At 37.6% G+C, this 13,617-nt stretch overlaps 1 protein-coding gene across 1 annotated transcript in view; it reads right to left on the bottom strand.

Annotated features, from left to right (window-relative positions):
• The window catches only part of notch3 (notch receptor 3), a 48,015-nt gene extending 35,176 nt beyond the window's left edge, over window positions 1-12,839 (bottom strand). The window contains exons 1-2 of the mRNA XM_088330503.1: window positions 12,501-12,839; window positions 11,978-12,050 (exon numbers count right to left, since the gene is read on the bottom strand). Coding sequence (XP_088186629.1) covers window positions 11,978-12,050; window positions 12,501-12,561 — 134 coding nt within the window. The 5' untranslated portion in view covers window positions 12,562-12,839. The remainder of the gene's footprint in view (window positions 1-11,977; window positions 12,051-12,500) is intronic.
• Window positions 12,840-13,617: the final 778 nt, after the last annotated feature.

Here is a 13,617-nt window from a genome sequence, read left to right as displayed (position 1 = left end):
ATCAATAACTGTACTCAAATTGTCTCGATTCTTATTTGCTGTAGGTGGCAATTGATAACTGTTCTCAAAGGGCACAATTAAAAAGTAGCATTAATTAAAAAAAAATATATATATATGAGAAAAGTAAGAATTCACAAGTAATATACAACACAGGACTTATACACTTTCAATGGCAAAATTCAGGCACTTTTTAAGCACTTTCAAGGCCAATTTTTCTTTTTTTCCCAGTAAAGATTCCTGTGTGAATAATGTATTTTGCAGAGCCGCAAATATATCTGCATTTGCGTATGTGATTTTTAATCTTGCGTGTAAGTTTATCAAGTCGTGTGATTTTTAGATCTTGAGTAAATCGCAAATATATTTACGGCTCTTAAAACAACATCTGTAATTATTTTTAGCCAAATCCCTCCCCATATAGGTGTAAAAATGATGGTAATATGTAGCTTACATTTTCAGTTGCATCATGTTCTACCCATTACAAACGCTACTTTAATATTTTTACATGGCGCCTAATGAATGATCTGCATTTATGATCTGCATTTGATGATGATCTGCAATGTCCATAATTTAAAGATAATACTTGCACAATACAGATGTCATAGATCCCTGTGTAGGTGTAGTATTCCGTTAACAAAAAACAAACAAAAAAAAAGAGTATACGAAAGCTAGTCATCCATACAAAGCACTGAAATCGCTGCTTTCGTTTTGGCATAAATTTTAAGCCGACTGACGTTATTGTCTATATATATATATATATATATATATATATATATATATATATATATATTATAGAAATATATAAAAAAAAAATCTTCGTTTAATGTATGGTCTGTTGAGTGAGATTGCCAAAAAACATAACAAGAATTTAAAGCGTTTTCAAGCACTTTACCCAAAGTTCAAGCATTTTCCTGACCTTGAAAACACAACATTAAAATGAAAGCTTTTCCCGGATTTCAAGCAACCATGCGAACCCTAAAAACAAAGTAACATCATTCCACAAAATACAAAGAGTAAAACAAAGTTATTAGTAATAAGCCAAACAAGATACAGAATTTGAAAATAGTTAACTAAGCAAAAATAATCTTATGGGTGTTATCTTGTGCATTGACTCTGAAAAACACAGACCCTAATTTTACTATGTACATATCTTACAATGTTAAAGCCGTATACTTTACAAAAAAAATTGCAGGGACTGGGCAAGTCGCCAGCCATCCCCCATCACCAGCACCAAAAAAGCTGTGAGGAAGATTAAGACTTTACCATCTGAACTAAAAATGTGACTATAAGATAACCAATTTTAAACTAAGAGTTGAATTTCAGCATAAAACCTCTGAGAATGGAAGCCAAATTGGCTGAGTTTTTAAAGCTCACCCTCAAAAAACGCCAGCTTGGCTTCTCCCCCACCCCTCCTCTTAGTGCCGGGAGGTCAGATGTCAGAGGTCCCCCGTCTGATTGTGATGATAATGTCACTCGGGCTGCAGAGCGAGGGGTGGGGCTACGGCGCAGGAAAGAATGTCTCCGGAGGCTGCAACTAGTGGATGAAGAGGGGGTAGGTAGGGGGGATGGTCTGGTCCAGAGGGAATGCCATGTCATATTTCCTGTAATCCCTTGTCGGGAGCTCAGAAAACACAGCGCTCTGACCGTAACGTAGGATTCCCGTCGCCATGGTAATGGAGCAGACGAAAAAGCAAGCCTGACTCAACCAATCGGCTACCACCCCCTAAGTATGCATAGCTATTTGTCATGGTTTGGCTGGGTTTATTTAGAAGCAAATTAACTATGTCTGGAATCTGGTCAGTGAAAAATTAAACATTGTGCAAGACGGTGTGGCAGGAGATCAAGACCAGTAACGAAAATTATGCATAATGCAGATAGGGAAATTCAATTCCTGCTCAAAAATGGGAGATATGACCCTAGTGGCAAGAACAAATGTTGTCATACGGTTTGCAGAAGCCACTATTAAGACTTGCATTAGCGAATCAGGTAGAAAGTACTCCATTGTCCATGTAGAGAACAGACTAGCAGTAGAACTTTTGTTCCCAACGATCCATTGATCTAAACAACCCAAACATACTTTTTATCCTCTAAAGTTGAGTTTTACAATTCTATGAAAAAGTTTGGGCTACCCTGATCATTTTCAAGATTTTCCTTTATAAATCCTAATTTGTTCAGATAAGAAATGTCAGCTCAATATATCTGATAAACACAATGGTAAAGAAGTGAAGAGGTTAATAGGATTGACAGAGAAGTGTGCAATAATTACAAAATCAGGCAGGCGCATACATTTGGGAACTCTCACAGAAAATCAATATTTAGTAAATCTTTTTTTGCAAAAGCAACAGCCTCATAAAACTTTCTATAGCTTCCGATGCAGATTTGGATTCTGGTTGGAAGGTATTTTTACGATCTTCCTTACAAAACTCAACTCTAATTTCAATTATAAAGCCCTTTAAAACAGTCACAGACAAAGTTAAAAATAGTTAACAAAAAAAAACTTAAAAAGACCATAACATATTGAAAACACATAAAGAAAGAACATTAAAAAAGGAAGAAAGCCCCAAGTTGGGTCAAAAGCCAAGGAATAAACATGGGTTTTAAGACTAGTTTTTAAAATGGAGCGTAAGGGAGCCTGTCTGACTGCAAAGGCAAATTGTTCCTATGTTTGAGAGCAGCAACAGAAAAGGCTCTATCCCCTCTGAGCTTCCTCTCAGACCTTGAGACCTCCAGCAGCAGCGAATCGCCTGACCTGAGACACCGAGCAGGAGCATGGCAGTGAAGCAGCTCCCTGAGGTAAAGAGGGGCAAAGCCATTTAAAGATGTAAAACAAAGTAATGTTAAAATGCACCCACAGGCAGCCAGTGAAGGGCAGCCAGAAAACATTTATAGTTAAGTCATGTTTGATGGTGTCCAAGCATGCACAGCGGATTTTCACTAATATTCAGTTTTGGGTACTAAAATGGCCATTCTAGAACGTTTTACTTGTTCATCTGCATGGATGCATAAGAAGAATTTGAACAGTGTTGAGGCTTTGTTGTCTTGTTGAAGTATCTTGAAGCAACTTGAACTTTGTTACTGCTTCTTGAACATTTTTAGAGTATCTGCTGATACTGATTCTGACTGGATTCCATCCGGCCTTTGACTTGACCAAAATTGTCAGGACCAGCATTGGCCACACAGCCCCACAGCATGATGGAACAACCACCTAGTTTTACTGTGGGTTGCAATTGTTTCTCCTCGGATGCCGTGTTCTTCTTCCACCATGCATAACGCCCCTTGTTATTTCCAAATAACACAATTTTAGTTCCACCAGTCCACAGTACCTTATTCCAAAAAAAGCTTGCTTGTAAAAATGTGCTTTAGAATACCTTATACAACTGCATTCGATTTAAGTTTTTATTAAGCTTGAAAATTTGTCATTTACATTGCAGTTCGTAGGTCAGTATTTGATATATGTGCTACAGTGAACAGCCAAAATTGAAAAACAAATGATGACTCTTCCTTTCAGACAGGGTAGAATGTGGTGGGTAGCAGGTTTGTCATGTAATAACGCTCACGGTTCTTTTGCTTACATCTCAGTAGTCAAGTCAAGTCAAGTCAAATTTATTTATATAGCCCTTAATCACAAAAATGTCTCAAAGGACTGAGTAGTGAGAAAATACTCAATAGATTAACTATTATTCCATATTTTGGTATGTCTTGGCAGTTATTATGGGCAGATGGTTTGTATTAAAACAAAATCTCCCTGTTTTTTTTTTTCAGCACAAAACATTAATTTACAATTTCTTACTGCAATTCTATCTTCTCCAAAGTTTTAAAGACAACATAAAAAATTAAAAGGAAAAAATAGGATTGTATAATAGTCAACATGACTATCCTTGTTATGCTTTGAGATTATAAGCAATTGTTATGTATGGTAACTATGTAACGTATGTATGCTATGCTATGCAGTAGAAGGAGTGGGGAAATCAATTTGTCATAGTTTAATTCGTATGTAATAATATTTCAAATTAGTTGAAAAATGTATTTACCACCTAAGCCTTCTTTGTTTTTTTGTAGATGTGATTTATGATTTATGAAAATTGACGGAGAGAAAATCCACGGGTTTAATAGTTAAATTCATTTTTAGGTGACACGTTAGCTTACTGATTAGTGCCATTGCATCGCAGTTCAGAGGTCCCGAATTCAATTCTAACTACGTCCACCCTGTGTGGCATTTACATGTTCTACCAGTGCCTAAAAGTTCATTTTATTCATGGACTCTGGTTTCCTCCCGCATTATAAAATGATGCATGGGAATTAAATTGGTGGTTGTACAGTAATGCACATGTGTGTGTTCCCCTTAATTTGTAGTCAGTGGAATTGGCTTGGATGCAACAGCACGACTGCAGACCTTTTAAAAAAAAATGGTTCTTGGGTTCTCCATAGTTTTAACAGGTTTATCATTTAAATCTCTATGAAAACTGTGAGATATACATACACATAGAAAAAATGTTTAAATTGAAAATTGAAAACTTAGACAAAATTTCTGTAATATCTGTAAGTGTCCAAACCAAATGCAATTTTCAGCTCAAATAAACAAATGTTACTAGACAAAATGTTGTTGTTAATCTGTAATTCAGCAAGTGATGTACAAGATATGCATTGCTATGTTTGATACTGGTTATGGAAACATTGAAACAGAAAATCACTACACATTTTTGCTTTTAAAAGATTTTCAAATTATTTGTTATTGACAAAATGGAACATTAAAGCAAATGTTTACTTGGTTCATTACTGAGAATAAACATGTCAAAAAGTAAAAATTTTCCTAATGACTGCTTTTTGAGGGGGTGGTTGATAAATTACCAAGCCCTACAGGTATTGAGGATTTTTTATCTTAAAGTCCATTTTTACTGACATCTGGCAGGAACTGCGTTAAAGATGAAAATCTAACTTTGGAGAACAAAATGGCAGATAAATGAATAAAGTATGTATATTCCTGAGAAAAAAATACTGCATTATATATATATTATACATTATAGAACCAAAACATTACTATGGAATGAAATATAAAATAAAAAAATTGTAATTTTGGGTTGCATTGACTTTACAATGGAGTCTGCAGCTTAGATTTTTTAATTTTGTGGTTTTAAAAGTAAGTGATGATCTTATTTACAGTAGATATATTTTCCGTGTTTATTTTAATAAGGATGTTAGCTTTGCCATGGAGAATACATTGCTTTAATACATTTTTTACTTTCAGCTTTTTAACGTTTTGTTTAAAATAACCACTGTGTTTGTGTAACCTCTATTATTTTGTTGTTAAATACGTGTAGTATGTTTTCAAATTTATTTTTTTTGCATTAACTTTAATCTTTGTCTAGACTTGACCCATTGATAGCAAGCTTCTCCTACGAAACAAAACATCTGATAGCAGTGCACAATTTGGTACTAAACAAGTCCGGATTGCACTCCAGTACAGATTTCGCAGCGTCTGAGAATGTGTCAAGGCCAGCTAGGGCAGCTTCGCTTCCACTTGGCTTCTGTAAGCGCATTTGAGGGGCAGGTGCCGGCTGTTGTTGTGAGGGGGCTCCTGGGTGCCGACTTCTGACCTCTTACTAAGAGGACTCTAGATGATGATGAGCAAGAAGTGTTTGAGTAGCATGGTGCATGGATGGTCGGAGAAGCTAATCTCCTTTAAGTCAAAACATGAGGGATTTGGGCAGCTGCAGACCTTGGCACCGTGCATCTGTCCACATCTGTCATTGCACCACTGAATATCTGGCACTTCTGAGACAAAATAACAACTGCTTCTTTAATGGAACATAGACAAAAGAATACTCTCTCACAAGCACGCACACACGCACACCAACCACACACACACACACACACACACACACACACACACACACACACACACACACACACACACACACACACACACAATCACACTTAATAGCTACTCCACAAAACCGAAGAGACACAACATCCTTAAGAAAACATGCAATAAAAGTTTCTTATACCATTTACTTCACGAAAAAGCACCACTGCAACACAACATGCAGACACCCACATGCTTCAACACAAGGACGAGAAACTTACAACCAGCGTGGTTGAGCCCACAAAGGATGACATCCAAACATCGAGTGGCAGGAGAAGGAAGAATAAAGCATTTTAACATAAGAGAAATAAGAGGTTTCATTTAAATTATCTCTACAAAATGGACATTTGATTTTTTGGAGTGAGTGGCATTACTAGTGAAACCCAATGCCTGTTTTCCTGCTCTCTGGTTCATTGAAGCATGCGTAACATGAGCTCATCCCCTTTCATACAATAGAAAAACACTCCACCATGAGGTCAGGGGGCACCTCACCTGTGGGAAAAAAAACCAAAATCTTTGACACGGTTACTTGCAGTTGAGCTCTACAAAGCAACGTTTATAACTGAAGCTAACTATCTCTGAACTTAATTCCTATGACATCAATGGTAAAAGTTACTGTTTTTTTCTTTTTAAGAAACTAAGACCTACAGAAGAATCATTCTTGAATGCGCGCAAGAATTACATTTCTGCACTGATGAAAGTCCATAGACAGAGCGCTGCCAACCTGAGCCTGTCCACACACACACCCTTCCTTCCAGCAGTCCCTAGCTCTCCCTTTCTCTGCAAACAGCGACATTGGGGGTGGAGGGGTTTGGAGACTGTTTTGTGGCCCCCAAATAAAAGGGCTAAAGTAGTCAGAACTCCTTTGTATGATCAGGTTGGAAGGAGGAGGGAGGAAATGGGGGGAGCAGTGACCCAAGGAGCTAGTCTTTCAGGTTTGGGCTTCCTTGGACTCAGAAGGCCTAGGCCGTCGCCTGGCAACAATATCCCATGGAGAGAGGGAGCCCTAGAAAGTGGGTAAAAAAGGGGTGCTGGGAACACAGGTTTTGTGAGGACAATATGTGTGCTTCAGCTTAGCAACCACAGCATGCGCAGGAACCTTGCGACACACGGCAGCTTGATTACTAAAGAAGCCTTTCCCTTCATCACAAGGAAGTTTGTTCTGAGCAATAATGCTTATGAGCACATATTGAAGTTTTTGATGCATGAACATAACACTTCACATACCTTTCAGTATAAAAGTGTAATCTCTTAACCAGTCACATCTGGCATCCAGTAACACAATTCCTATAACACTAATTGAATTTTGCCCAAGCGTTGATGGATTTTTGGAGGCAGATCCCTGACATTTTTTGAATAGTAGCAAAAACCACATGACAGCAGCCCAAGGCCAAGGTCTTTTCAAACATTTCGCATCATTAGACAGAACCACAGCCCTCCCCAACCACCAAAGTTAAGATAGATTAGTTCAAATTTTTTTAAATCTAAATCAGAACATCATGAAAGGCGAGACCCGTGTATTATGACCTTTTACTACAACAACAACAGAGTATGGAGATTAGTTCATTATTGAAGAAGTTCACTATTGTTTAAAAGTAACCATACACAAAACAGTACCAGGTTTAAAAGAACATCATTTTATATGAGAACATAGGCAAGACACAAACATTTCATGATACTGGCAATGAGATGCCAAACAGGTGTGCAAATTATTACTTCTTGAGAAAAACATCATGAATATCAATGATCTCACCTATTTAAATTAGAATAAAATGCCACTTAAAAAAGCAAAGTACAATGAGAAAACAAAAAGTATTATTTAATGAATACTGTACTTTAGCTCAATACGAAGTTAACCTGGAGTTTGAGTAAACTACTGTGATTAGACAGGATGTCTGAGGCATAGAGGTCAGAAGGCAGAACTTCCTGTGGAAGGGCCTGGGAACCAAAGCTCCCAGTTTGTAATTTTATATACAGACACTATATTAGTTTAAACCCAAATGGTGATAGATGACCAATAAGACTTCTTTGAAAGAACTAAGCTAACTCTTCCATAATCCATTGCGCCAAGACCGAAGCTAATTGTAAACTTAAACATTCCAAGGATCGGGACCTCAACGGGACAGAGAGCATTCCTGAATACGTTTCTAAACTGAATACATTATGGTTATGCAAAATAATATGTAACTTCCATTGGCAAAGAAGGACTCATAGCCTACATTCCCTTGGTGATTCCCCAAAATTTCCCAAAGAAAACCAGTTCACTGGCCGGTGATGTGTGCAAAGGTTCACTCTTTTTGTGTCTGGCATCAGAGAACCAATCACCTGGCATGGATGCGTGTTGCAGGTAATCTAGTAAGGATGCTGTTTTCCGTCACTATTCTACAGCATTACAATCCCATCAAAGCACTGCATTAAAAAAAAATGCATTACTGTACAATCCCATCAAAGCAGTGCCTCAAAAAAAAACAAAAAAAAAACATACAAGTTGTATACTTTGATTACATACGTTTATTAATTGCTTGTTGTTCAAAAGGTGCAAAAGCAAATAAAATCACATTTTATTTTCCTGTTATAACTTTTGTTATAGTCTTTTATTTTTAAACATTATTGAATATGAATAATTTATTCATGATGAGTTAAAGCGAACAACAAGCAAACGATTGAACCAAGCGGATGCTGTCAAAGCAGCCCCTAGTAGTGACTACTGCAAGCATTATCACCACATATTTTTAAATGCAAGCTATTTCCATGCCATTTCAGTACTGATCTAAATCATTGCTATGTAATGCAGAAGAATCGCAATACATTTAATAGTGTCTCTTTATATAAAGGTCACGCAAGAGGATATCCCTTAGCATTAGATTAAATGAAGCAAGAAGTTCACATAAAACCCAAAATTAAATTTTAACTGAAATATGTCATGGTCTCCTTGCGCATAATCCACCATTGTGATTTAAAAAAAATCAAATCAAGTAACTCATTCCAATCCTAAAAATGGCTTATTGTTTTCCAAGAAAAAGCTCTACACATTTTGTCTAACATGATGGTCCATGTAACTGTAATGCTTTTTGCAATTTCATCATCCAAGCCTCCTAACCTCATGCCTTGAGTGGGAGTAACAACAGGATCATGACAAGATGGTCACAATTTATACGTTAACTTAGCAACCAAGGCCAAAGGTAACACATTTATAGGAAGAAAACTCATTACCGGCAATCACAACCACAAGTGGACAATGCTTATTTTTCTCTATTTGGATTTATTCTAATCCAAAAGCAATAATACAAACTCCGCCTAGCATTAGCTCAAGGTAAGGTCATCTGACAAGCGTGTAAAATGACCTGGTAAATGTCAATAAGAAAGATAAATTAAAGTTTTGGGTGTTTTTTTGATTTTTTTTCATTCAAGGAATCCTAGCTGTCCTGCCGTGATGGATGCATCGAAGAGTAAGATCAGTTAAACTGTGAGAGAACTGCCATGTGCCAACAAACTTACTCCATAGCAAGATTCGCTCCTACGACATGGGGGCCAGCCTGCTACTCAATGGTGGCACCTGGCATTGAGCTTCCCTTTGTTGAGGTCTGACTTCACTGGATTACCATCACAACATCCACCAGCTGTCCTCTAAACGTGCTTAAGGCCCCCTCCTTTTCCTAGCCAGACCACCGCTAAATGTTCACCACCAACATCGTACCACCCCCACGCCCCACACCGCCCCAAGTCCATCCATTCCAGCTGGATCTTCTCAGAGCAACACTCTCGATCCACCTAATTATCCCTCTGGCGCTCATATCACTGCTGCCTCCCAAGCTGCATGTAAGTGATGAACATGTATGCTTTCTTCACTTTCATTTCATTGAAGTATTTTTGCTACATAACACAATTTAAATAAGCTCGGGCTGCAAATTAGTATATTAAACAAAATGCTAAAAGGGACACAGTGTAATATTTTGTGCCTCCTAGTGGTGCAAAAAAAAAAAAAAACTTACATTCAGCAAAAAAACTAACAAACATTTATTTTTAATACAAGGCAAAAAATATATGAACTGTCATAAAAATACTATGGTTAATAAAAAAGTCATACGTTGAGAAATTTGTATCTCTTTTACACAGTGGAATCCCCTGCCATGTTTGTCCGGCAGGATTCAGCCAAGCTGTGCCCTAAGACACAGTCCCTCCCTCACACTAGACAGCACAGTGCCATCTAGTGGTCAAATAATACATATTGGGGCTTTAAGTCTACCTGATTTACTATATTGTTTACCCACTCAACTAAAACAGCAATCATAGTGAAATAAGACTTATAGAAACGAGGAAGCTCCTGTTCAATTATTTCCCATGGTTGCACACCCCTTAAATTGATGCAACATTCTGATTCTGTTGAAAAAGGTAAGTGAATTGTTTTGAGTTTTGATGACCTCTTTTTAACAATTTGGGCAAACTCTCACAAATGCTGCAGCAGTATTTACCTACAAACAATATGTGTTTCTTGATATGACATTGTCACTGGACTGCTTGTGCATATATGACTGTATTTCACGCATTATTCTACTTCTTTGAGACAAATTATCAAATTTGCTTAGTTTGAAAGGTCTATGACTATTACTCTCTATTATCTAATTTCCATGGTTTCATGATCTGTCCTTACAGCTCATTAAAATGGCAAGAAAATGATTTGCTTTTAGGCCTTTCATTTTTGAGTTCTCTCACTGCTTTTGATGCGATACGTTTAATAGATGGCATACGTTTTGCCGGTAAAACTTGTTATTAAGGATTGGACTCTGATCTTGTGTTGTTTAGTAATTCACCAGTGCAGGAAGTCAAAGCACTAAGGAGTCATAAAGTTTTTTGATGTGCCGGCGCTAAACTGATACAGCGTGACATCATGAGCGTATGGGACATTAGATACGCCGCCATCTGAGGCGAGAACAAAGGCAGGTGCCATATACAGTATAAAGTTTAAGCGTCATTTGAGGAGACTGGAAAAAATGGGTAATGTTTAGAACTACTTTGTTATGAACATAATTTGGCATATCACAGGCTAGCAGAAAACTGTTGCTAAAAATTGAAGTTTCTGTAGCCTTTCTTCCCTGCTCTCACTCTGCGCTCTCTGTATCAGGTGTCTGCATGGAGAAGGGATCTTTGCTACTCTTATGCATCTTTGTTTTTTTAGTGGTTGGGATGGGAGAGGGGGTGGAAACCTCAGTATCTAACTACTATAACAACTCAGTTATTTGCTTTTCTCTGCATTGCTGTAATTTAGGATTTGTTGTGCAATGTTGTTGTCATCAATCATTAAAAACGGCCCTAACAACATCACAACACATTTCTGTCAATTTTAAGTGTTTTCTTGGTCACATAAAATTACATATTTTTCAATTTAATGGCACTCGAGGCACATTCCGACAGAAAAAAAAAATGGTGGCCGTTGCTACCAGTGCGACTTAGTGTGCAGTCAGGTTACATACTCATTGGTGAGTCTTGTATTGCCTGACTAACATAACTGAGATTTACAATTAGAGTTAAGGAAAGAGGATTATTCTTATCTTATCTTAACGTGATGTGTCATCAGACCTCTCACTCTACTAAAACAAAGGCCCTTTTGGAGGGAATCAGGTGGCAAAGATGGCTTATTTTTGAATGTGTACCATCAGTGCAACACCAAAGCATGCTACTCCTTTAACATTCTACAAAGTGGCATAAAAAGGGACACCCTCTGGCAAGATACCACTAGACTATTGTCAAAACATAAACCTTATTTGAAACCCTATGGCAACTCCGCCCTTTGCAATTTGAAAAACAAAAGACTGATCAGTGTCAGAAGACACCCACAGCAATTACATGAGTATTGAAGAAACACCAATAAAGAGCTCATCAGAGGAATCAAATAAAATCCCTGTGTGTAGTTGTTTCTCTGCAGACACTTAACAGGTGCCGCAGAGGCATGTGGATACATGCTAGTAGGACAATGCATAATCAACTTCTAAATCGCATCAGTAAGTATAGTTATCTTTTGCTAATATACAGAACAGGGCTTTACTTGAAATTTAACAGCTACAATAATTGTAATCGAGGTAACTTAACAAAAGCATTGGTTAGATGAGTTACACTTACATGCATCTGGAGGGCGATTCTATGCACGTCCCTCCATTTTCACACGGCTTGGTTTTATCTGTGCATCGAAAACCTGTGGAGGGTGGAAGAAATTACTTTCATGGAATAAATGCATAAATTCCAAATATTGCGCTTCAACTGCAAATACATCTGTGATGCCCTCGCTCATTCATCTTCTGAGCACAGCCACCGTGTGGCATCCTGCAGCTTTTGTAAAGTTGTATTTACATTTAACTTTGTAAGGACTAAGTTGTACAATAAACCGATCATTACCTTTGCTTCTGGGGGCACCTATATTTTTAAAAACCTGGCTTAAAAGAGCGATAGTTTTCGATTTTTGCAAAGCAATGTCCATTGGCATCACGAGCACGGCATTGCAACAAATGATAGTCACATTGTATTGTTAACAAAATGTCATTTAAACGATCATTAATTAGTTGAGACACTCTACTCTTTAAAACAGGATGATAATCATATCAACATGCCCGGACAAAGGTAGCAGGCAATTAAATACATCATTTACCTTCAGAAAGATGCATAAACAACAAAAATGATACAATAATCCACGGAATATTCCCTTCCATTTTGGTGGAAAAAGTTTCCGGCAATTTGTGGCGCCTTTTCAGTCCAAATACATCCTTGAGCAATCAAATTGGAGTGAGAAAGAACGCTCCAGAGAGTTTTAGCCACGACGCAATTTTTGTCATAAAGTCGACCGGGGAGAGAGTTGCATTTAAGTCCCGCGATGAGGGAAAAACAATCTTGCGTTTATTTCAGCCACCACGTATCCTCCTCGGCTGTGATTCTTCGGAAAACTTTGGCTGCGCGGCGAGAGGCTGAAGCTAGCAGCACACTGTGCACACTCCGCCTTTCCCACTCTCCCTTCCCCTTTGTCGCCCCCCACTCTCTCTCTCTCTCTCTCTCTCTCTCTCTCTCTCTCTCTCTCTCTCTCTCTCTCTCTCTCTCTCTCTCTCTCTCTCTCTCTCTCTCTCTCTCTCTCTCTCTCTCTCTCATTGCTAAATAAAAATGATCTAAAGTAATAGAAGTTGAACACACACAAAAATATATCAACGATCTTTATATTCTTTCTATACAAAGTATTTATCATTATTGTTTTCCCAAAACGCCAAGTTCGAACTTCTGTTTACGGCATAAGGTAACTAGTATTAGTGTTTACCATTAAAACCTTTATTAGCAACTCAAATATCTAAACTTTTGATCAGACGTTTCCAGATATCAGGGAAACCCAGTTCAGTCAAATTGGTGTTGAAATGCAAAAGCATTGCATACAGACATGAAAATATCTCACCTTTAAGATAAATTCTCAGTTGTAAAGTCAAAAAGTTTGACCTACATGAATTGTGTTGATCAGGGGTCAGGAACCTTTTTGACCCAAAGAGCCTTAACAGCAAAAAATGTTTTGAAAAAAAGTTGAGAGAGCCACATCATATATTTTCAGAAAAAATTGAAAAAAACTGCCAAACACGCTCTCATTTGATGATCTAATCAAATGTATGAAATGATAATAATGCCAAATCCTGTGTCCCAAATCAATGTAAATATGCCTTTTAGAATTTGTCTTCCACCTTCAGTTAAGAGTGTTGAGACAATTTTTTCCCATGAAATTTTTCCTTAATAAC

Source organism: Urocampus carinirostris, chromosome 1 (genome assembly GCF_059441175.1).
Source record: "Urocampus carinirostris isolate Australia breed hairy pipefish chromosome 1, RoL_Ucar_1.0, whole genome shotgun sequence".
Lineage (NCBI taxonomy): Eukaryota > Metazoa > Chordata > Actinopteri > Syngnathiformes > Syngnathidae > Urocampus > Urocampus carinirostris.
Note: the sequence above shows the minus strand (reverse complement) of the source record. Positions and strands in the feature narration are given on the sequence as shown.